Source organism: Artemia sp. Qi Xiang Cuo, chromosome 4, assembly GCF_049724085.1.
Source record: "Artemia sp. Qi Xiang Cuo chromosome 4, ASM4972408v1, whole genome shotgun sequence".
NCBI classification, from domain to species: Eukaryota; Metazoa; Arthropoda; class Branchiopoda; order Anostraca; family Artemiidae; genus Artemia; species Artemia sp. Qi Xiang Cuo.
The window spans coordinates 88,530,575-88,554,928 of record NC_142797.1 but is presented as its reverse complement, the minus strand read 5'-3'; the positions used below and the strand labels follow the sequence as shown (position 1 = coordinate 88,554,928).

The 24,354-nt window shown below is 34.4% G+C and overlaps 1 protein-coding gene across 2 annotated transcripts in view; it reads right to left on the bottom strand.

Moving 5' to 3' along the window:
- LOC148953599 (uncharacterized) overlaps window positions 1-24,354 on the bottom strand; it is a 185,728-nt gene that overhangs the window by 131,731 nt on the left and 29,643 nt on the right. Inside the window, exons 1-4 of one of the 2 annotated variants that reach the window (XM_089088602.1) lie at window positions 15,124-15,249; window positions 9,898-10,046; window positions 5,536-5,648; window positions 928-1,189 (exon numbers count right to left, since the gene is read on the bottom strand). In XM_089088602.1, coding sequence (XP_088944728.1) covers window positions 928-1,189; window positions 5,536-5,619 — 346 coding nt within the window. In that variant the 5' untranslated portion in view covers window positions 5,620-5,648; window positions 9,898-10,046; window positions 15,124-15,249. Of the gene's footprint in view, window positions 1-927; window positions 1,190-5,535; window positions 5,649-9,897; window positions 10,047-15,123; window positions 15,250-24,354 lie in introns of those variants that run through there. The other variant, XM_089088603.1, reaches the window with a different exon arrangement.

Sequence of the window (24,354 nt, the reverse complement as noted above, 5' to 3'; positions counted from 1 at the left end):
AAAGAAAAGTATAGAACCCCGTTAAACCAAAAATGAGCAAAAACAAAATAATATACCAAGCGTGAAACTATCACAAATCAGCATCGATAAATAAATGAAACCCAAAACGAACTGAAATTACAATAAACAACCGAGTCAAACTCAAAACGAGCAGATTTTAACATGAGTAAGGCTCAAAACTCCTATGCTTTCCCAAGGCCACAACATTATTTGCACTTTACTGAAAATATAAATGTTTTTACTTTTATAACTTTAATAAATCAAATAACATTAACATTCTGATTACTAAATTTCAGTATATGTATATTAAACTGACAATGCACATTCATTTGTATTTTTTTAAGTAAAGTGCAAATTATGTTAGTTGCCCTCTGATAACTTTCGACAATTAAAAAGGGAACTAGCCCTTTGAATTTCCAATCCAATGAATCTTTTCTGAAGTTTCTACGACAACGCTTTCTATAAAAACCTTATGTACCTCCAGGGTATAACTTAGAACCCTTGCTCTGAGGGCTGTGGGGAGGTGTCCTCCTCAAAAACATAATTTCTACCTGGAAATCAGCTACGCTGAACAAAATGGCTATCTCAAAATTTGGATGTGTTTGGGTGGGCGTAGAAGGGGTGTTAGTTGCCTTTCAATCACTTCCGACTATTAAAAGGGCACAAACCACTCCAATTTCCAATCAAATGAGCCTATTTTGAAGTTTCTACGACAACTCCTTCAATACGAAGTGCCCAAGTCAAAGACCAAGGAAAAAAAAAAAAAAATAACACATTTTGCCAACATTGTTTTTTTACCTAGGCAGCGCGATTGCGCTGCCTATGATAGGAGCTTGAACATAGGAGGAGAACATGCTTAATACCATCTAGAAGAACTTATTTAGAACAAAGATGAAAACACTAAGAAAATTAGAAAGTACTACTTACCCAAAGACTCAATTTCAGCATTCTGAGCAGGAGACACTAAAGAGAACATTTCCGTCTTGCAAATATGTGAACAAGCAATGTTGAAGGTCTGTTTTATTCTATGCTTAGACAGCCCAGGTTGAGAGAGACGAGCTTCAGCATATATTTTTGTTTTTGGGGTTTGCTTGAAGATGTGGGAAAACTGCTCCAACAATGTGAAGCTTAGCCTTTTCTTCCAAATATTCGTGACGTGAATAGTTGCATCAGGAAACATTCCTTTGAGCTGGAATTGAGACAAATATTATGAAACTCTAATGAACCAAAACATCATTACATTTTCAAGTATTTTTAATGAGTAACTCAATAATTGTTTCTTTTTCTTTCTTTCTAATGGTTCTAACCTTCAAGAAACTGCGAAAATTGGGGAGAAACTGCCACTAAAGAGAAAAAAGAAATATTACTGTCCTGTGCCTGCTTTTTATGAACTAACATTAAAGAGAAAAAAATAATTTACTGCCCTACAGGGGCGTCGTTTGGGGGCGGCAAGGGGGGGGGGCAGTTGTCCCCTCAATAATGTCGAGAAAAATATATTAAACATCCCAAGCCCTTTGACTATTCAGATATAGACCATTCTTGCCCCTCCAATAAAAATACTGGAGATTCGCCCCTGCTGCCCTATACTCCCTTTTTAAGAACTGCTACAGTTTTACTAGTCAGGGAATATAATTAGTCAATACAATTTTGACCTTCTTTGGAATGAACTTGTTATTTTGTCCCAAAGCACCGCTAAAAACTTTTCTTTGCCGTGGCACAATCTTTTTGATACTTAAAAAGGGAACTGAAACTTTCAGATTCCTTTACAATGAGGAACGCAATGAGAAACATTCAAGTTAGAGATTCCTCCATTTCTCCTAATTTTTCAGAAACCACTAGTTTGACCCAATATCCTCTGTCAATAAACAAAAACCCACTGATAAAAAGAAACACATCCAAGAAAATTATTCTCCTCTCCGGATCACTCTTCTCGAAAAAAGAAGCAAAATCGTTTCATCCCTTAGAGAGGGGTTTGATATCTACGCAATAGGGGAGTTCCTTATATGTTGAGTCTGATAGTTTAATGTCCATCAAGACACTCACCCTTTTAGGTTTGTGTTTTTACTTTTTCGAAAAGTAGGTTGACTTTCTTTGGCTAGTAACTATTGGTGGATAAGCTTAATCTTAATAAAATTTTCAATATTTATAAGCCATGTAAAAACCCATTTTTTATTTATATATCGTTATCAAAATACCTGTATTAGGTTTTCAGTTACTGCTAGAACAGGTCACTCATTACTTATAGATTGTTACTACAAATGTTTTGTAATATTCAATTTTGGTTTAACATAATTCAATCAAAAAAGATAATCAAACACTAAGGCTATAGATAGTGATATAACAGGCGTAAAAAACCTATAACAGATATAGGTGATTGAATGTTTCCCAAAACAAGTAAAAATTTAAATGAATGTTCTGATCAAACTTATTTAGATCTACCTATAAATTTACATCAGTCTCTGTTATCTTTATATTTGAAGTGGTGTTTCATAAGTAGTCTTAGTTATAGTCAAAAGTGGTTACAGTTGCAAGTAGTTGCAGTTGCAAGTTGTCACAGTTGCAGTTTCAGCAGTAGTGGGCTAGTAGTTGGAGTATCCCTGATAATTTAAAGTTAAGACCCTTAGCCGTTCCTAATATATTGCAGGTAAAACCTTTTGATAACCTAGACATAGTGTCTCTTGATTTAGTTGAACATTTTCTGAAGTTTTAGCTTCATAGCTTTAGCAGTTTCGGCCCCATCCAGGATCAAACTTTCCTCCTTTCCCGACGATAAATTCTACACATAAAATTTGGTAAAATGCATCATTTGCATCCCTCGCCCTGGAAGTTGAGGGCTTTATTTCATCACCGTTAGCTTAATTATTAGACCTTTTGCCTATTTTGAAGAAGATGGCTATTCAAAATTGTCAATCATTGTCGACACTCTATGGACTTTTCAACATGCCCCTCAACATATTCTGGAATTTTCAACTTTGTGCCCTCATAAATTGCTGAGATGTAATGGATAGGCTCTTTTGACAACTAACATATACAAAGTGTGGTTTGAGTTTGTTTAAAATTTCCCTCTGCATTTATTTATAGTTTTACCTTATTATCCAGAGCCATTTCTTGGACCCAAGATCAAAAATGTCCCCCATTCCCCAAAGAGACCCTATGTGTAAACAATGAGCAACTTTTATAAATTATAGCCCTCACCTCAGTGGATCTGTAGGTTATGTCATACCCGGAGGCAGTCACAGTCTCAAGTAGTTGTAGTAGCAATCGTAAGTAGCATCAGTTGCAAGTAGTCGAAATCATAGTGGCAGATAGTTACAGTCGCAAGTAGTCCTAGTACTATATGAAGTGGCTCTGGGAAGAAAAATCAAATAAATAATATATTGAAGCCTTGTTGGTCTTAACTATAGGCAATGCTAGAGTGTTGCCTTGTGTCAGTACAATACGGTACTCACTTTTTTTAGAAAGTTAATAGTGATAAAAAAAAGAAGCAATAAAAGCACAAAAAGTCATCATGTTAACGACTTCTGACGAATGTCTCTTTGTTTATATAGAACAACCGAGACATTCCCTTATTTGATCCAACAAACATTGCACTTTGTCACCCGTTAAACACTAAGTCTGAAGATAGGTTCCAATAGGTTGTCGATTCAGGTTTTATTCAGCTCCCAAAGCCTGTTTATTCTAAGATTCTTCCTGTGATCACTTTTTTCCGTCAGTAATACTAAATAAATTCAGCTAAGAAAATAGCTAGTTATGTATATGTAATTTAATGTAATCAGTATCCGACGTAAAAATTTAGTATGACTTGATTGTTTAAGAATGCATACGTCGCTGAATTCACAGATAAAAAACTGTACATATAAATATAGTATAATAAAAAACAGGTGCATACCCATGGGGAGGGGGATCTAAAGGGGCTGTAGCCCCCCCTTAGGAAAAATAAACCTAAGTAAAGCCTTAAAATACCGTTTTTTCCAGAGAATTTTTAAAATTTTCCGTTGGCTAGCCTAGGGACCCCCGGGCAGCCCCCCCCATAATTATTGTCCCAGTATGGTTCAAATTATCGCTCACCCACCACTCCAACTTGAATCTATCCGATCATCATGTGCGGTGTAAGTGCTTTAGAGCATAGTGTGGTGAGCTGGAGCGTGATGGGGTATGTTGCAATGGGCCGTAATAAGGTAGAGTATGGTACAACGTAGTGAAAAGGAGAGTCTCTTGGTTGGCAATAGGTGGAGGAGTGTTAGCGACCCGGTTGCGTGTCACTAGAATGCCACAGAATATGAATATTTGCGTGGTTCTGATTTATAAGGGTGCCTCTCTACTAGCCAGAGACCTATGAAACTTCTGTTTATAAAACGAGTTTTACATCCTTCCTTGGGCTACACGCATTGTCTGGGATAAATTTGAGAATAAATACTCAAATAAAAATTTGAGTAATATAGCCTGTTTAGTAGCCTTTCTGGGCGCACTATAATTGTTGGTCTGACATGCCGATTTAGATTTTGAGGATTTTTTATCCATTCAACAAAAATGAGCTATCCCAAGATTTGGTTCTGATGCCAAAAAAAAGCCAAGAGAGTGTCCAGGATACAAATTCTGGGAAATGGACAATAAAATACCTTCTGGTTCATTGCTTTGCTCTAAAAAGCTACTTTGCATTAGTATTTGCGATCAATGGAGCCCCTTTTCCAATTGCACAGGAGTTTAGAATGGCTATTCAGGACTATTATATACATAGTGAAGTATGGCCCAGTGTACTAGGATGTAATGTGGTGGCAAGGGCGGATCCAGGATTTTTGTCGGGGGGGGGGGAGGGGGGTTACTAATTTTTGACTTTTTCGGGGGGGGGGGGGTTACTAATTTTTGACTCAGTTTTCGACTAATTATACTGATTTTTACCTAGGTTTTACTAATTTTCGACTTATTTTCGACTCGGTCAAAAATTTCGCGGGGGGGGGGGGGTTCAAACCGGGTAACCCCCCTCCCCTGGATACGGCCTTGTGTGGTGGTGCGATATGTTGGAATATGGCTTGAGATGGCTGATCGTAGCACAGCTTAGCATAAAGATAGTGCTTTTTGGTGTGTAGTAGGAGGTGGAGAGTGAGCATCCCCTTGGTTTAAATTATTCATTTTCTTATAATATAGTTTCTAAGTCGATTGAACTACTTTTCCACTAACAAAAACAAAGATTTGGGGCTATTGAGCTTCTTATTGTATATTTTACCTAGATAGCTTAGGATTTCAAAACTTGGTCGCCAAATTACGGAGTGCAGGCGGAACTACATGTAGTTTTTACCTGGATAATTTAGGATTTCAAAATTTAATCGCCGAATTACGGAGCAATGGTGGAACTACCTGTAGTTTTTAATGGAAACTGAAAATTTTCGACTTTATGCACTAAAATCAATAGAGGCAAACTCTTCTGGCCTGTTTTTTTTTCTTTTTTATTGATTTTCCAATAAATTTTTGTTGATTCTGTTTTAAATCACACTGTGTTTCGAGCTATTTAGGAAAAGGCAAAAATGAAGTTCATACCCATTCTTTAAGGTCTTCTTTGAGTCTATGATAATTGATAACATCATTCAAATCAATCAAAGGATACATATCCGTTAGCTCCATCTTCAGCTTAAAATGATGAGATTCGGGTTCTGAAAGTTTAGAAGTTGTTAATTAATGAGAGCCTAGTTTAGTCACATCAAATTCCCGAGCGAGAATATTTAGCCGGTCAGACATGAGACTAATTAAGTCCACAAAAACAATAGTTGTAATTGAACATTGCTTTTGATACATTGCTGGTCTTGATTTAATGAGTTAGCCACTGAATTAATAAATACTTGAATTTCTCTTTGTTTCCTTATACGGTTCAGCATGTAAGAATAGGATTAATTATATTTTTGTATGAACTTTTGTCCAATTAGCCTCCATATGTAGCCTACGATTTGATACTTTTTTTTTAATTTTTCGATCAATTAACTTGCTTGAAAATTATACCAAATTCGATGCTAATGTTTATGTCACTTTCTGATTTGAATAGTCGCTACCCAACAAAATCATATTTTGAGTCCTTAAGGGAACACTAAATGTGAAATCCTGATATAAACAAAAAAATGAATAGGACGTTAAAAAAATTTGGATATAACCAAAACAAATAAATTTAATTCAATACCCTTTCCAAACCTATCTTTACTACCGCCTTCATACCCCAGGCTAAACCCCATTTTAATGTGCACTTTGCCATATTGACTTCTATAGCAATGATTTAATTGTAGAATGCTATGTTAAAAAAGAAAAAACAATAAAAACAGAATTTTTATGAGCATACACCGTTAAAACTCAATACCTTGTTTTGCCAGAAAAATTTCGAAAGTTGGTTTAAGTACAAAATAAAATATTTGTAATATAATTTGTTCTCAGTAAAGTACCAATGACGTAATAGGTTTTGGACTTTTACAGTGAGAAAAGGAGGCAGTACCCAAAATCTTGGTTTCAGGGATTTTTGTTCGTTTCAAGCTTGCTTTGCATATTCAATTTAAGTTTCACTCGTTTCAGTATTTATTTAATCATTTATATTAGTATCTATAATATATTTGTTTACATTGATTGTTTATTCAATTTCTGTTCGTTTTGGGTTTCATTTATAATTCAACAGCAGAATATTTTTGTTCGTTTTAAGCTTGATTTGCACATTCAATTGAAGCTTTACTCGTTTTAAGATTTATTTATTCATTTATATTATACCTTTTATATGTTTTTGCTATTATCGTTTATTTAATTTCTGTTCGTTTTGGGTTTTATTTATTCAACTACAAGGATTGTTTTTGTGGACTTGATTAGTCTCATGTCTGCCCGGCTAAATATTCTCGCTTGGGAACGTTTTTATTTCTTCTGATCTTAAGTTGAATATGGCCTTTACTGTTCTTTGAAAACTTCTTTCTTGGAAATTTTTTTTTACTAACCACTAACAAGAAATCCATCAACAAAATTGAGCCTATGAAATTCTTATTGCGTTAATACAATTTGGAGACATATATTTGACAGTAAAGTTTAGGGGGATAAATATTTGAATATTAAATGTTCTATTTTTATTTTGAACAGTTAACTTGTATTCCTAATATTAGGAAAATATGCTTCTGGAATTCACAGCATAAATATTTTGCATATGTGTATAACAAATTTTGTGATTCATATTAAATAACACAAATCATATTATAGTGATGCTCAGTTCCTGGGACGCATATAGAGCAAAATCTTGGGAGACTCCCAATGTGACAAGGGTACCAATGATAAGAATGTTGGGAAGGGGGCAATGGGTCAAAAGTGCCAATAACTGACCAAATTGACATATTTATTCTATAAAAGAGTAAAAAAGAAAAAATCAGGATAAGAGAGCACCGGAAAAAATATTACCCCCCCCTCTGCATCTGCGAGTGCTCAATTATTTACCACTTGTCTTTCCCCTTAATTGCATAAAAAAATGTGGTTGCTGATTCTTCAGTGAAACTTGAATTTCAACCAGCGTGTTTTTTTTAATGTTGTTTCTTCTTAACGCCCACAGAAAAACTTAATATGCTATTCATGTTATAAGAAAAGACAATAAACAGTTGTTTCTCAAAATAAAATATCCTCGACCCCCTTTCCCCTTTGTGGTTATAAAAGCGCTCAGGCATTGAGAATTCTATTGCCTTTTTAAAAAATCAAAAGTCATTGAGAACAAGCATCCCGGCACCCGCGTCCTAGAAGTTTTTTATACCAAGAATTTAAATTGACTATTATTTGCCTTTAACGGAACTTTACCACATACAATTCTGAAGAATACACGTCCTGGCTGAAGGGCCATGAAAGAGAAATCAGTACTGCCACTTTGGACTAGAAAGTCTAGTGCCGCATCCTGTCCTTCAGGAACTTCGTCCTTCTTTCACATCTACATTTGAATGCTAAAGTTTTTTATTGTTTTAAAAAATAAAGTTGTGAGACAGAGTCAAGCTTTAGCGTAAAGAGCGAGGCGTTGAGGAGGGGACTGCCCCTTTCATATACGGAATAATTTCTGTTCGTTTTAAGCTTTAATGTCGCTCCTTACTTTCAGTTGAAAAAACTTTGTTTTATTTAATTTCTGAACGATTTTGAATTAATGCAGCTTTGATTTTGGCTCACCGTAAATTAATAATTAAAACGAAATTCGCACATAATTTTCCTGTTTTTGTCTAAATGGCTTTCTCGAAATTTTGTTCTGACGTAACTTATGAATTAACTTACATAACGAATTTCTATTTTCGTATATTTTTATTTCGTATATAAGAGAAATTGTTAATACCTCGCTCTTTACATTCGAATTTTATTCGAATCATAAACCCCCGAATCACAAAGGCCGGTTAATTAGAATAGATAGCTCTTTTGAAAGTATTAAAAAAAACTTTTGTGCAAAGAGTGAGGCATAGACGAGGGGGCGACCCCCCTCAAATACGTAATAATCTCTGTTCGTTTTCAGTTTTAATGTTACTCCTTGCTTTCAGTTAAAAAAAAAAACTTGTTTTTTTTATTTAATTTCGTTTTTAGATAATGCTGGTAAATCCGTCGCCCCCTTCATAGAAATGTCCCATCTCCCAAGGAAGCATCCTCCATGGAAATATTCTTCTCCGTAACCCCTACTCTGACCCCCCACCAGAATAAAAACTCTTGAAAACGCCTGTATACTTCCCAATAACCAATACTATATGCAAACAACGGGCAAAGTTTATAACTTGCAGCACTTCCCCCGGGAACTGTCGAGGGTTAAGTCATCCTCAAAGACATATTAACTAGATTTTTTACTATGCTGAACAAAATGGCTCTCTCAAAATTTTGATTGGGTGACTTGGGGAAAAACTGAGCGTGGGAGGGGGCCAAGTTGCCATCCAATTATTTTAGTCACTTGAAAGTGGCACTAGAAGCTTTAATTTCCGTTTAAATGAGTTCCTCTCACAATATTTTAGGGCTACTTGATCGATACGATCAACTCTGGGGAAATAAAAAAAAAATAAAAAATAAACACGCATCCGTGATTTTTCTTCTGGCAAAAAATACAAAATTACACATTTTTGCAGATAGGAACTTCAAACTTCAATAGTAGGGTTCTCTGATACGCTGAATCTGTTGGTGTGATTCGTGAAACAGTTCGTTACCACGAACTGTTTGAAAAACCGAATATTTCGACCCTGCTATATGGGACGATTCGAGGCATTACGAGGATTGGTTTAATTAGCTTCTTATTAATCTCCAACAGTTGCAACAAATCAAGATCTTAAATAAAGCAAGATTAGTTTGGTTTTTCAATTCAAGTTCAACTATTTTAAAAGAAGCCCCATTTAAAAATTTATTGAAAACGAGGCCTAAATGCAACTTTGAATAATTTATTGGGCAATATTTGAAGATATCTATTTAGTTTTCAGTAAAGCCCGAATGTCAATCGTGCCTCCATTGGTGTTTCTTTGAACGGCAGCCAAAAAAACATTGGATTCTAAATATTAGAATTGTTTTAAATTTTAACTGATAATTTATTTTAAGTGCTATTTCCTTTCGATTCCATCTATTCGTTCATATCATAATCTACTATTTCTAGGAGTGACTTGACTATCCATTCAATTTTAGGCCTATACCTATTTTGGGTTCAATTTAATTGTTTATTGTTATTTACCTTTGGTTAAAATTTGAATTATTGCTGGATTTTATATTTTCTCCTTTTAGATTTTAATCCCACTTAGTACTTTTTTTTAACAAAAGGTTGATTTGGAAAAGGATTGTCTTGTGATTTAGGCCTAATAGTAAGAAAATATTAGAAATTTTTGGTATATCAGTGTTCATAAACTATAATAATCATTTATTTTAAAGGTAAACCCTACTAAGATACCCTGCAAATCTCACCATATATACAGTCTCCATTTTTCTCCAGGAAGGGGTATTGGCAATTACATTCAAAGTCTCTGCTTCCAGACGAGTCGTATGTAATTTGACATGTGCGGAAACTTCTTTACAAATGGCGACTTCATCATCAAAGCAGCTTCCGTCTTTACCTTTAATTATGATAAAATCTTAAGTATTTGGTAGTACTTAACATCTGTCAATCCATTCACGATAGTGAAAGACAGAAAACAATCCTTCTGAATAGAAACCGAAACTTTCAACTGCATAATCTTGGAAACTATATTTGGACATCAAACAAATCTGTTTTAGCGATGATTCTATTAAAAATTGTTAATTTTATCTAATTTTTAAAATATTGGAACCCCCCCCCCTATAAATGTATGACTCATAAAGTAGAGTGTATCTAAAAAAGTAAGAAATTTCTTTTTTTCTCGGAAATATTGCTTACATACACTTGCGTTTTTTTTTATTTTGTTAATTTTCTTTGATAAATCTATTCTGATATTATTATAAAACTTCAATAAAAACGATTACCTAAAAAAATAGAAGCTCTATTGCCTTTTTATAAGGTTCAAAAGGAATGGGAGGGGGACCAAACCCAGCCATCTAAACATTTGCCTCTCAATTACTTGGACTATCTGTCTTGACTTTTCTCTGTCCTACAGTTACCCAGCGTCGTGATTCAACCTATACAACCTATTGTAAAATACTTGATAACTTCAATTCAAAAAAGAAAGAAAAAAAAATTAAAAACAAAATTATATTTATTCATGACATCATAAAATTGACACTATATTTTTCTATTCCATAGAAAATTTTTCTCTTTTTTTCTATATTTTTTCTTATTTTTTCTATATTTCTATATGCTATATATATTCTATATTTATATATTTTTATACATTATTTCTATATATTTCTATATTTTCTATATTTTTTCTATATTTTTTTTTCTATATTTTTCTCTTCCATAGTTTATCGGCTGACCTAGTAAGTTGCATGTATAGTTGAGTTATAGTATAGTTGAGTATAGTATAGTTATAGTTGAGTGCGTCTTATTCTTGAAAAATACTTTGAATATCTCTTCTTAGGTGAAATTGGTAATTTGACAGTCATTTGAACTCCCTATAACTGTAAAACCAAGCTGTAATACTTGAGATGAAATTTTATTTAAAGAACGTATATATAATTCATAGAAATATGAAAGTTCGGAACTAATTTTGGCTGTACCGATTTGTGACGCTTGAAATAGGCCTACGATTTGTTTTGTCTTAGAAAGGCTTGAAACTTACACGAATCAAACAGCTCGTGGTAACTGTAAGTAAGGAGCGACCTGGCTCAATAGTAAAAGAAACTCTAAAAAACGAAATTTTTATACCAATAGATATATCAAAAGTATTGGATTTTTATGCTGATTTCACGCCCATTTTCCCCCAAAATGATCGGATCAAAATTTTGCGATGTCCATTTTATTCAGTATAGTTGAAAGATCAAATCATTATGTCTTAAAGTTTAAAATGACCTACCACAATCCGTGGGGAGAGGCCGATAAGTTATGACCTTCACCCATTGTTTACGTATAGTATTTGGTATTGGGAACTATACAGCCATTTTATGGGGGGAGGGGGTGCTTGGAATGGATTTCTATGGAGAGAATCTTTCTTAGGAAGGGAAATTTCTGGAGAGTGAATATTCCAGTGGAAATGTTACACTGAGGGTGGGGGGCAAATTCTTTTTGCCAAATTTTTGTGTGGAGATGTTCCGGGGGAATTATCCAGGGGCATTTTTCGCGTGTTTTTTTTCTGGGAAATAATTTCCACGGAAGGGGGCATTTCTGGAGTGATCGAGAAATATAATAACTAAAATATAATACCTGACATATTTTTAATAAAAATATAATACATAACCTAACAAAACTTGATTTAACTTCAAAAATCAAATGATTTTCATTTTTTATACAATCCTGAAACAGGCTTATCCCTTTCAGGACTAGGATTAAGCGTCAGAGAAATAGGTTCTCCTTAGATGAAGAATTTGAGGTCGGGTATATATCATTAAAGTACCAGTACTTGAATCCATTTTTTTTGCTTTTATTTGGGACGCCCAAATAGGGTCAAATTGGTTTTATTTTCTGATCAACTTGAAGGTTAATAGACAAAACGAGCCTAAGACGAGAAACATCTAAAAAAAAAGTTTTATCCACTTTTGAAATGGTCAAAACATTTTTTTGTCTAACCAGCATAAAACTTTCATAGTAACTACATTGAACCATAGGGGTTCATAATAAAGACGACAAATGGCGATAAAAAAATTAATTTCAACAATTTGTAAGGCAATTTAATTTTTCAATTTCACGGTATTTATACAGGATTAGTAAATAATTTATTGATTTATCAATTCAAATATTACCTAAAAAACTAAATAGATTTCTTGAAAAATTGACAATTTCCATTTTAAAATGAAAATTTTTAAATAAATTGTAAATTCAAAATTCAAAATAAATTGAAAGTTTTAAATTTTTTTAAATAAATTTTATAATAAAACGGAAAGTCACAAACTTAAGTATTATTAGAAATATTTTTTCCTGTAATCTTAATAATCTATATTCCCTTTGAACTTTTTGCTCATTCTTTACTTTTATTGATGAACAAAAACTTGTTTCTTGTTTTTATTTCTTGTTTAAAACCTAAAAAACGGAATTTTGATACCGATAGATGCATCAAAAGAATAAAAATTTTATGCTGATTTCAAACATATAAGCTTCATCGAGCTTAGTCTTACTCATCAAAAGTTACTCGCCTGAGAAAATTTGCCTTATTTTCAAAAAAAGGAAGAAACACCCTCTAAAAGTAATAGAACTTTAATGAAAATCACACCATCAAATTCAGCGTATCAGAGAGCCCTACTAAAGACGTTTCAAGGCTTCTATCTGCAAAAATGTGGAATTTTGTATTTTTTTTTTTTTTGCTAGAAGAAAGATCACGGATGCGTGTTTATTTGTTGTTGTTTTTTTCCCCGGGGGTGATCGTATTGTTCTAGTGCCCTTTTTAAGTGACAAAAAAATGGAGGGTAACTAGGCCCCCTCCCACGCTCATTTGATTCCCAAAGTCACCTGACCAAAATTTGGAGATAGCCATTTTGTTCAACATGGTCGAAAAATACAATAACTATGTCTTTGAGGATGCTAATCACCCACAGTTCCCGGGGAAAGTTCTGCAAATTATGAACTTTGCCCTATGTTTGCATATAGTAATGGTTATTGGGAAGTATACAGAAGTTTTCAGGAAGGATTTTTTCTGGTAGTTTGGAGGGGGGTATGGGGTTACGTGAGAGAATCTTTCTATGGAGGAAGCTTTCATGGGGAGGGGACATTGCTATTAAGGGAGTGCCGGATTTCTCAGTATTATTAAAAAAACATCAGAAGTTGTATAAAAAAAACAATTTTTTTAACTGAAAGTAAGGAGCAACATCAAAACTTAGAACGAAAAGAAATTATTACGTATATGACTGGGTTCACCCTCTAGTCATTACCTCACTCTTTATGCTAAAGTTTTTTTTTGTACTCTCCTCAGAGCTATTTATTCTAGCTAAAGGTCTTTGTGATTAAGGGGTCATTCTTAAGGAATTGGAACAAAATTTGAACTTTAGCGTAAAAAGCACGAAGGGGCGAACCCACTAATATACGTAATAAAAATATACGAATATGGAAGTTCGTTACGTAAGTTAATTCGTAAGTTACGTCAGATCAAAATTTCGAGAAAGCCATTTAGCCAAAAAAAGTAAAATTAATATTCAAATTTCATTTTAATTATTCACGCACGGTGAGCGAAAATCAAAGCTGCATTAAATCAAAAGCGTTCAGAAATTAAATAAAAAAAACACGTTTTTGTAACTGAAAGTAAGGAGCGACATTAAAACTTAAAACGATCAGAAATTATTCCGTATATGAAAGGGGCTGTCCCCTCCTCAACGCCTCGCTCTTTAAGGTAAAGTTTGACTCTGTCTCACAACTTTATTCTTTAAAACAATGTCAAACTTTAGCGTAAAGTTTGTTTTAATGTCACTCCTTACTTTCTGTTATTTTTTTTTATTTAATACCCAAAGAATCAATTTCCTATGTGTTTCAATGAAGAAAAATAATAAAGAACAGTTTTAAAAGAAAAACTTTGTTTTAAAATAGTTAACTAAATGGAAAGACAAAAGTTTAAGTATTCTTAGAAAGTTTTGTCCTTTAATCTTAATAATCTATATTCCCTTTGAACTTTTTGCTCATTCTTTACTTTCATTTATGAACACAAACTTTTTCTTATAAAAGTTTCCTTCAATCCTTCCTTCAATCCCTAACTCTTCCTTCAATCCCTTCCTTCCTTCTCTCATCCCTTCATCCTTCTCCTTCATCCCTTCATCCTTCATCTTCATCCAGTCCTTCAATCCTTTCCTTCAACCTCTTCCTTCAATCACTAACTCTTCATACGGAAGTCTCAAAGCTCTTTAAAATTACTTGTCATTCAAATTCAGCGGCCCTTGTGTTTCAGAAGTCCTTTTTAAATAATTATAACAACAATAGAATTTTAGTACAAAGAACGTTGAGGGTTGAGGTAGGGACCACTTACCTCATAAACGGATTAATTTCACATTTTTTTTTTTTTATGTTGGTCAGTAAATATAGACAGTTTATTTTTAGTTTCTAACCGTTTTTAATCATGCCAGGAAATCCCCCTCCCACTATTAACAGTTAACTTTCGTTGAGTATGGAAATTATTATACAATAATATTCTATCTTCAAAGAACTCTTTTTTTATTTAAAATAAAGCTTTCGAAATAAACCAAACAGAATTTAAAATGTTTTTCTCTTGAGTAAAAGAAAATATAAACATGCAAAGTTAAAACGAATAAAAATTGCCTATAGGAGAGAGTGGGTTACCATAGCCCTTATTCCCCCTACTCTTCATTAATGCCAACATACCACTTTGCCTCCTCTGAAGGATCTATACTTCACGCCAAACTAAGCTTATTAAGTTTATCAATTATTGGGGCTCCATATCTTTCCTAAAATTTTATTCACATTTCAGAACAACTCGCTGAGCCACTGCGAAAACACTATTACATTTTCATCAAGGCGTTTCATCAGCAAAGGCGGTAGTGCTTCTGTTTAAAATACAAATTCTTTTTATTTACATAAAAGGTTATAAAAATAAAAAGTATATAAAAACATTTATAGAAACTTACCGCTGATTGTACCTGTGGTTTCTGAAACATTAACTATAAGGTAATAAATAACCAAAATATAAATCATGGAGGTAGTACTTTGACCCATGTTTATTTACCCAGTTCGTGAAAGACTTTGAAAGACTAAAAGTAACAAGCAGTGAAAAAAGCTTATGAAGCTTTCAAAACGTGTCTTGTTTAGCAAAACTGGCTTGATAGCCTATAAAGTTGCTAAGAACATACATGTGTGCACAGAACAGGTCTTGTCCTTTGCCACGTTGGCTAGTCGAATTTACTTGCTCTGAAGAATGTGGCAATTCCTTAAGAATTAGGCAGGATATAGAAAAAAGACTTGACAGAAGGTCTAATATTAATAATTTAGATAAGCAACAGAAAGTACATAAAAAACAGGTCTATTGAACCATGTCTTAATGGTTTGAATATCAATCCGTTAGTATCAATGTCTAAAACATCGTTCTACGGTGTTTAATGTAGTGCATTCATCAAATAGTTAGTGGTAACGAACTGTAAGTAAGGAGCGACCCGGCTCAATGGTAACCGAAACTCTAAAATACGGAATTTTGATACCAATAGATAAATCAAAAGAATCAGATTTTTAATGCTGATTTCAAATATATAAGTTTCATCAAGTTTAGTCCTACCCATCAAAAGTTACGCGCCAGAGAAAATTTGACTGATTTTAGAAAAAAGAGGGAAACACCCCCTAAAAGTTATAGAGCCTTAATGAAAATCAAACCATCATATTCAGCATATCAGAGAACCCTACTGTAGGGGTTTCAAGCACCTAGCTACAAAAATGTGAAATTTTGCATTTTTTGCCAGAAGAAAGATCACGGATGTGTGTTTATTTTATTTATTTTTTTTCCCAGGGGTGATCGTATCGACCCAGTGGTCCTAGAATGTCGTGGGAGGGCTCACTGGGAGGAAATTAAAAGTTCTAGTACCCTTTTTTAAGTGACCAAAAAATGGAGGGCAACTAGGCCCCCTGCTCATTTTTTTCCCAAAGTCACCCGATTAAAAGTTTGAGATAGCCATTTTGTTCAGCATGGTCGAAAATATGATAACTATGCCTTTTAGGATGACTTAATCCCCCGAAGTCCCCGGGGTGAGGGCTGAAAGATATGGACTTTAACCAATGTTAAACATATAGTATTGGTTATTGGGAAGTATACGGACGTTTTCAGGGGGAATTTTTCTGGTAGGTGGTGGGGGGGGGGGTCGGGGGTTATATGGGAGGATCTATACATGAAGGAAGTTTTCATGGGGAAAGGGACATTGCTATGAAGGGGGCGCCGGATTTCCCATCATTATTAAAGAAAAAGATCAGAAATTAAATAAAAAAAAACAAGTTTTTCAACTGAAAGTAAGGAGCAACATCAAAACTTAAAACGAACAGAAAATATTACCTATATGATTGGGTTCACCCCCTAGTCAATACCTCGCTCTTTAAGCCAAAGATTTTTTAGTACTTTCATAAGAGCTACTTATTCTAATTAACGGCCTTTGTAATAAAGGGGTCATTTTTAAAGAATTGGAACAAAATTCGAACTTTAGCTTAAAGAGCAAGGTATTGACTAGGGGGCAAACCCCCTAATATATGTATTAAAAATCTATGAATATAGAAGTTTGTTACGTAAGTTAGTTCGTAAGTTACGTATATTTATTACTAATAAAAACGTTCGTAAATAAAATTAAACAAGCTCCGAGAAAGCCATTTAACCAAATAAAAGTAAAATTAATATGCAATTTTTTTTTAATTATTCATGTACGGTGAGCCAAAATCAAAACCTGCATTAATTCAAAAACGTTCAAAAATTAAATAAAAAAAAAAGTTTTTTTAACTGAAAGTAAGGAACGACGTTAAAACTTAAAACGAACAAAAATTATTCCGTATACAAAAGGGGCTGTCCCATTCTTCACACCGTACTTTTTACACCAAAATCTGACCTTTTCACACCTCTATTTTTTTTAACAATAAAAACTTTAGCGTAAAGAGCGAGGTGTTTAGAAGGAGACAGCTTTCATATGCGGGATGATTTCTGTTCGTTTTAAGTTTTAACGTCGTTCCTAACTTTCAGTTAGAAAAACTTGTTCTTTTTATTTAATTGCACTATACGAAGAACGAAGAAAAGAAAAGAACGATGTGCATTCGTTAAAAAAAAAGTATTTGCTACTTTGCTGTTTCCTTTCCCTTTACAGTAACAGTAACATATTCCCTTTACAGTAACAGTCAATGATTTTTGAACCTTGTTGTCTTTTTTTCCTTTTTATTGGGACCCTCTCAAAATTTAAGTTTCATTTTAAGTATCATTTGGAATCTTTTGGTCATTTAGTCTTGGCTGATCATATAGTTTTTTTTTCAATATATAAGATGGTTTTCGGGCCCATTTTGAATTTTCAAAGTTAATCCATTTAATTTGAAGTATCGTTGTATCCTGGAACAGTAGAGAATTTGAGATTTATTTTGAGCCAAAGGAACAGAAAATTTTGCCCTTTTCATGATCTCATTTTCATCAAAAACTATGTTTATTTTCTATTTTATTTGTAAATTTGGGTCAGTATGGCCTAAGGACTTAGGGATGTAAGTCTCAAGCTAATAAAAAAAAGTGTTTGGTTAATTTTTGGTCCTTTTTTGTGTGAGCCGTGATACCGAACCGATATTTTCTTCTTTTTTTTTGTATATTAGAACTCCTTAGTCGAAGTTACATAAATGTATAAGTTTCAGACCAATCAGAGACAAAAGTTTTTGGTTCACTTCTTCTCCTACCCTGACCCCTTCTCCTAATACTAGAAAAAAAACTTTCAGGTTCTTTTCATCCTGGAACAGTCCCCAAAAGTTTCATGCCGATTGGATAGAAAACTGTTGAATTTTCATTTTTAAACATATTTCGTGGGGGCCTGTGTCCCAGATAATTTTTTTGCATACTGCGACTCCCCTAGCTCATGTACTTAAGGATACAAGGTACAAGCTCTTTGTAAAAGAGCCTTGATCTTTTTATGGTTGAAATAAATTTTGTTTCCAATTATGTCCCTTTGACTTAAAGACTGATAAATATAGGTTTTAAGCCTTTCAAATAAGTTTTTTTTTCCTCTTTCGACCCCAATTTTTGGGTAATTCTGTGAATTCTTGGTTTTAGCATTTTGTACATCCGTATCCATACGATACATACGTATACATACATACGATATGACCCCAACTGTACAGGCAGAGGCTGGTCCAGAATTTTTTTAAGGGAGGGGGGGCACAAAATAGGTTGATCCGAAAAAAAATTAGGGGGGGGCAAAACAGATTGATCCGATAAACTTGCGTTAGGAGCAAGTTTAATTAACACAAACTTGAGTTAATTAAGTGAATTACACTACTTTAGACTACGCTAGGGTGCGCCCCCTCGCCCCCCACTGGATCCGCCACTGTGTACAGGTGATTCTAAAATCTATTAGAGCACCGGAGCACAACAGAGTATAAAATAAAAGGAACAAACTTTTCTTTCAAACACAAAAGCACAACAGCTTGGAATAAAATGGAAAACAAACTACACTATGATCCACTACTAATTTATATTCTGCACTATTATCAATACATCTTTTATCCAACCAGTTTTGAGGTTCAAAGATTTTCCTAAGTAAAAAGTTCCTGGAAGGAGGAACTAATCATGATTTGTGAACTGTTCCAGCAAAATTTCATTTCATGAAGTATATGGCCACCCAGCCGTATGTCTTTGCAAAGACCTACAAATATATCATGATGGAAATTTGATTTTTTTTTTCAGTAACTTCAGATTTTTACGCAAATTCTGCAGCGCAGCATTTATTGACACTGGTACTATGTCTCTATTACATCCTTCAGAATAAGATGTAGTTTCAGCTCAATCATCAGACACACTCTCTTCATGCGAATCGTGAGGATCACCCATTTCATATACGGTGTTAGCTTCGGCTGGATCAATCACTTGCTTTCTACTAGAGTCATCATTGTCATCAAATTTGCGTTCAACTGCTTACTGTACGTTAATTTCTCCCCAGGGCTTGAGGACATTGGCTGCACAAAGTTGAAGGCAATGACCAAAGCATGAGGACCTTTCAATTCCCTCGAGGTAGCAGGCTTTAACAAAATTTGAGCCAGAGTCGGATATTACACAAAATACTTTGCCTTTAATTGCATATTGTTTCAGAAGCGCTCTGATAGCTGCGGGTATATTTTCAGCTATGTGTCCAACTTTCAAGGGTTTGAAAGGTAATATGCAACTCTGGACGGCCCATTATCCACTTACTTTCTTTAGATACACAGTTTCTGACAGGTAGCCCCCTCCTGTGCATGACCAACAGTAAAAGGTCAACGAGGCTTTTTTGGCCTCTCTCATATCTGCTTTCAACTTCAAAAGTTTCTATTTCTTTGCTTTAAAGACGTATCTATTGATTGTACGAGCAAATGGAGTAAGAAGATTACCGGTGAAAGTTTTAACAAGTTCTCTCATACCACCGTTGTCGAATATAGACCGACGTACCTTGTGTATAATTACTACTCTGACAAACTGCTTTGTCAACTTCACGTGATTAGAATAGTTGCGCAGCATCATACAGCAAATATGTCTAGTTCTTCTCCTTGAGATATTTCCAGAACTGCTTTGCATCTTCTGCCGTTCTTCCAACTTCTCATTTTCAGAAAGCGAATCCTTTTCTGTATGCAAAACAGCAACTTTAGAACTTATCACTGAATTATTTGTTTCTCGGGTTGTTGCCAATGGAGAAACAGATACTTTCAACTTTAATTTGCCAACATTCTCAAGATGATTGACGAAAGTTAGTGCTTTCCGAGTAATTGATGCACTAGAAGACACAATAGAAGGTAAAAGATCCGTTTTTGGAATGGCTTTCGTGTTTTAAAGGCTTTTTTGAAATATAAATATTCAAAAAGACTGTTCAAATTGCAGGCCGTCCAGCCTTTTGCCGCCACATAGCAGCACAAAAGTTCGGTGACCTTTATCCACCAGACAATAATGAAAACGTAAGCGCTCGGTAAAATGAACAAAAAATACAACAGAAAAAAGGCAAAAATAAAATAGAAACAGAAAAAAAACAGGTTAAAAAAAAAACAGAATAGAAAAAAAAACAGGTCAGACAAAAACAGATGACGTGTTTCTGTTTTCTGTTCTGTTTTTTTTTCGAAAAACAGAAACAGGGAGAGGTTGGACAAAAACAGAAACAGAAATAAAAACAGAAACAGTGCCGAGACTTATCTCTGATGTGGATCTCTTGTTATGATGATGTGATCAAGACGAAAAACTAGATTCAAGGAGAGCGTTTTAAATGAGACTAAGGAAGGTACCTTTAATATTAATAGTTCGTGGTAACGAACTGTAAGTAAGGAGTGACTCGTCTTAAGAGTAACCAAAACTTTAAAAAAAAATTTGGATAACAGATAATACATAATAAGAATTGTTTTGTTTTATATGTTGATTCCAAGTATATAAAATTCATTAAGTTTAATGTTACCAGTCAAAAGCTGCAGGCCTAAGAAAATTTGCTTGATTTTTAAAAAGGGAAGAAAACAGATCCAAAAACTCCAGCTATCATAATAGAAATTACTCTATTAGTTTCAGGATATCAGAGAACACCACCATAGAGGTTTCAAGGTCATAATCTGCAAAATTTGGAATTTTCGTGTTTTTTTTTCCAGAAGAGAGTTGACAGATGGGTTTTAATTTCTTTTTCCCCCAAAGATGTACTAACGATCAAGAAGCTTGGGATATAACTCATTAAAACAGAAATTAAAAAAGTTCTAGGGCCATTTCAAACTGAGCAAAAAGATTAGAGGACTACTAGCCCCCATTCCCACGCCCCATTTTCCCAAAGACATCCTACACAAATTTTGAAATAGCCACTTGGGTTAGCATTGTTGAAAGGTCCCATAACTATACCTCTGGAGATAATCGAGATGACAAGGATCTCAAAAGACTTAGGAGAGAGGGCTGAAAGCTATGCAATTTGTCCATTGTTTACTTATAATTTTTGTTATTGAGAGATACATGTAAATTTTCCGGGGAAAATTTTCTATGCGGGAGGGGGGGGCATATTTCAATGAGAGAAATTTCCGTAGGGAGAAAGTTTTATGGAGGGAATTTTCCGCCAGAAATTTACAGGGGGTCTCTGAAATTTATATACGGAATTTTTTTGGCCTACTTTTTCTTTGGGTCCCTAATTTTACATGTGGTGAGAATATTCCTGGGGAGATGTCAGGGGTGAAGTTTCAGCAGGGAGGGAATTTTCAGATGTGATTTTTCAGTGAGGGGAGGGACGAATTTTCTATGGATGAATGCTCCATAGTATTAGCTTTCCACGGGAGAATGTTCTGAGGAAATCTTTCACGAACGGAAGATTTTTGTTATGATTTGAAAAACGATCAGCATTCGAATGAGAAAAGTTTTTTGTTCAAATAAAATGGGGTGAATAATCCAGGGGCAATTGTATGGGGGGAATGTTCAGCGAGGAGGGACTTCTAAAGTGAAATTTTCACGTGGACAGAATATCCCGTGGGGGAGTTTTCCTTGGGAGGAATTTTTATTAGGATTTTTTTGGATTGGATCGTCCGTGGACGGGGGAGGGAGATTTGCCCGCATCAAAACGATCAGAAATTAAATAAGTAGCCGAACTCAAGGAGCAGCATTAAAACTTAAAACGAAAAGAAATTATTCTATTCCTGGAGGGCCCCCCTCATTAATCCCTCACTTGTTATGCTGAAGTTTTTCAGTACTTTAAATAAGCTTCTTATTCCAATTCAACGGCCTTTGTGTTTTAACAGTTGTTCCTAAAGAATTTTGATTAACAGTCAAATTTTAGCGTAAAGAGCAAGGAGTTTAGGAGGGAGCTTATCCGTACGGAATTTTAAGTTTTAATGGTGCTTCATACTTTCAGATGAAAAAATATCTTTTTTTATATAATCCCTATTAGGAGTGACTTTTAGTAAATATGTTTCGTAATTTTAACTGGCTCCCTGAAAACTTACGCGAAACCTTCAGCAGGGTATTTATTCCTGTACGATAATCCTAACCTATCAATTATAGTTTCATTTATTCCGTAGGGTATTTATTTATGCCCTTCAGCAGGGTATAAATACCCTTCAGCAGGGTATTTATTTATTATAGTTCATTGAGTGCCACAAATATGCTCTGAAGATCATATAGGTTCCAAAATTAAATAATCTTATGGAAACTTTATTTTGCTCCGTCTGTAACGCCAGTTTGATAAAGCATATCGTGTAAAAATAAGAATTAAAAGGTTGAAAAATAATCGTCAACATATCAACACCCATTGACCCTAAGGTGGTAAGTGTAACTTTACTTACATTCAAAATTACATTCCAAGAAAACTAGCCTAATTCCAGGTAATGGAATTTATGTAAACCACTGATTTTTTGGGAGATTTTGTTGTCACTTACATTCCAAATTACAAGGAAATAGGTGAGTTCTAGGAAATATTATTAATATAATCCTTTGATTTTGTGGCTGAATTGACATTAGAAGAAATCCATCAACAACTACGAAAAATATTTTTTGGGAATTCTAATACTCAGTCAATAAGTTTAGGAAATGACATAAAAGGAACAGGAGTTTTGACTTAGTCTTTGCTCAACACCAGAGGCGTTGCTCCAATATTTTTATTAGAGGGGGGGGGGGGGAAGGGGTCCATACCCAGATAGTCAAGGGTTATGTGTTTTATAATATTTTTTCTCTCGCAATTATTGGGAGAGGGGCAACTATCCCCCCAAATAAATATTGATAACTGCCCCGCCCTCATTCGTCGTGAATATTGATAAAACCAACCGGTTTAGTAAAGGTTTCCCTGAGAAACACATTCGCCTAAATGTTGCCTTTAATAAGGATACCGGAAAAGCCTATCTTAGCTACATTTTCAGCACTTTTGTTAATGGTTGGTTATTATTTTTATCAGTTCATTGTAACAGATACCCATGTATTTCAATTGCTCTCCAAAGTAATGCATTTTGGGATTTTCGAAACCTGGAGAAAGATAAGCGTGCAAACAATTCTCATAAAACATAAATTATCATTTGAAACATTGATTTTCGGGGGCAACCCTGTTATATTACCTCTTCTGAAGCAACATTCTAGCATTGCCCATAGCAAAGAGTCATAAGCCTTCAATGTGTTTTTTTCCCTAAGCAACTTCATACGAAAGGGGTGGTAATAGAAACTTTGAAGGGGGCTCGTTGGATTAGAAATTTTAAATTTTAAGTATTGTTTTTAAGAGATAAGAGTAATTACTGGCCAGCCAACCCCCTCGTGCCACAATCTCAGAAAACATCCAATAGAAAATTTAACATATCTATTTTGTTAAAATTGAAAATTCTAATAAACATACCTCAAGAGATGATATGACACCCCAAAGTCCCTAGATCAGGGTCTAAGTAGAAACGTTCAGATGACGCGAAATTAAGTAAAAATGGTATTAATTGCATCCAAGTTTTCAAAGTTTGCTATGTTGTAGCTTTCAAGGACTGATGAGAGGGATGTGAAGCTCATTAAAAAAGAACTATATGCATCGCTATTGCTATTGCAGTATATGGATCTCTAGCAAGCAGCATATACGTCGTTATCGCTATCGTCGTGTCCACATTATCTCAAGAACGGCTATAGGTTTTAGGTTCAAACTTTCAAGAATTGTTGAGGGGGATATTGACATAAATGAATAAATAAAAAAAAAAACACCCTGTGCATCTAGGTTGTCGAAAGGCCATATCTGCAATATCTCAGGAGCAGCTAAGGGTATTAAGTTGAAACGTTTAGGGTGTGTCGAGGGGGATATTACATCAAACAAAAATGACGCTATTTGAATCCAGGTAGTCAAAATGGTGCATCTATAATTTCCCTGGAACGGCTAAAGATGTTAATTTGAAACTTTTAAGCAATGTTGCCGGTCGTGTACAACTAAATTATTGACACTGTTTGTAACCATATTGTCAAAAGGGCGCATTTCTGACATCTTTGGATCAGTTAAGAGTATTAATTTAAAGTCGTAGGGAATGCTGAGGGGGGTGCTGAACTAAATTAAACGGCACCATATGCATCCAGGGTGTAAAAATAGCACATCCACAATAAGCCAGGAACGGCTAAGAGTATTAAGTTTAGATTTCCAGATGTGTTTGAAGGGGAGAGCTGAACTCAACCAATAGTCATTTTTATACTGGTTGTCAAATGGCGTATCTACAATATCGCA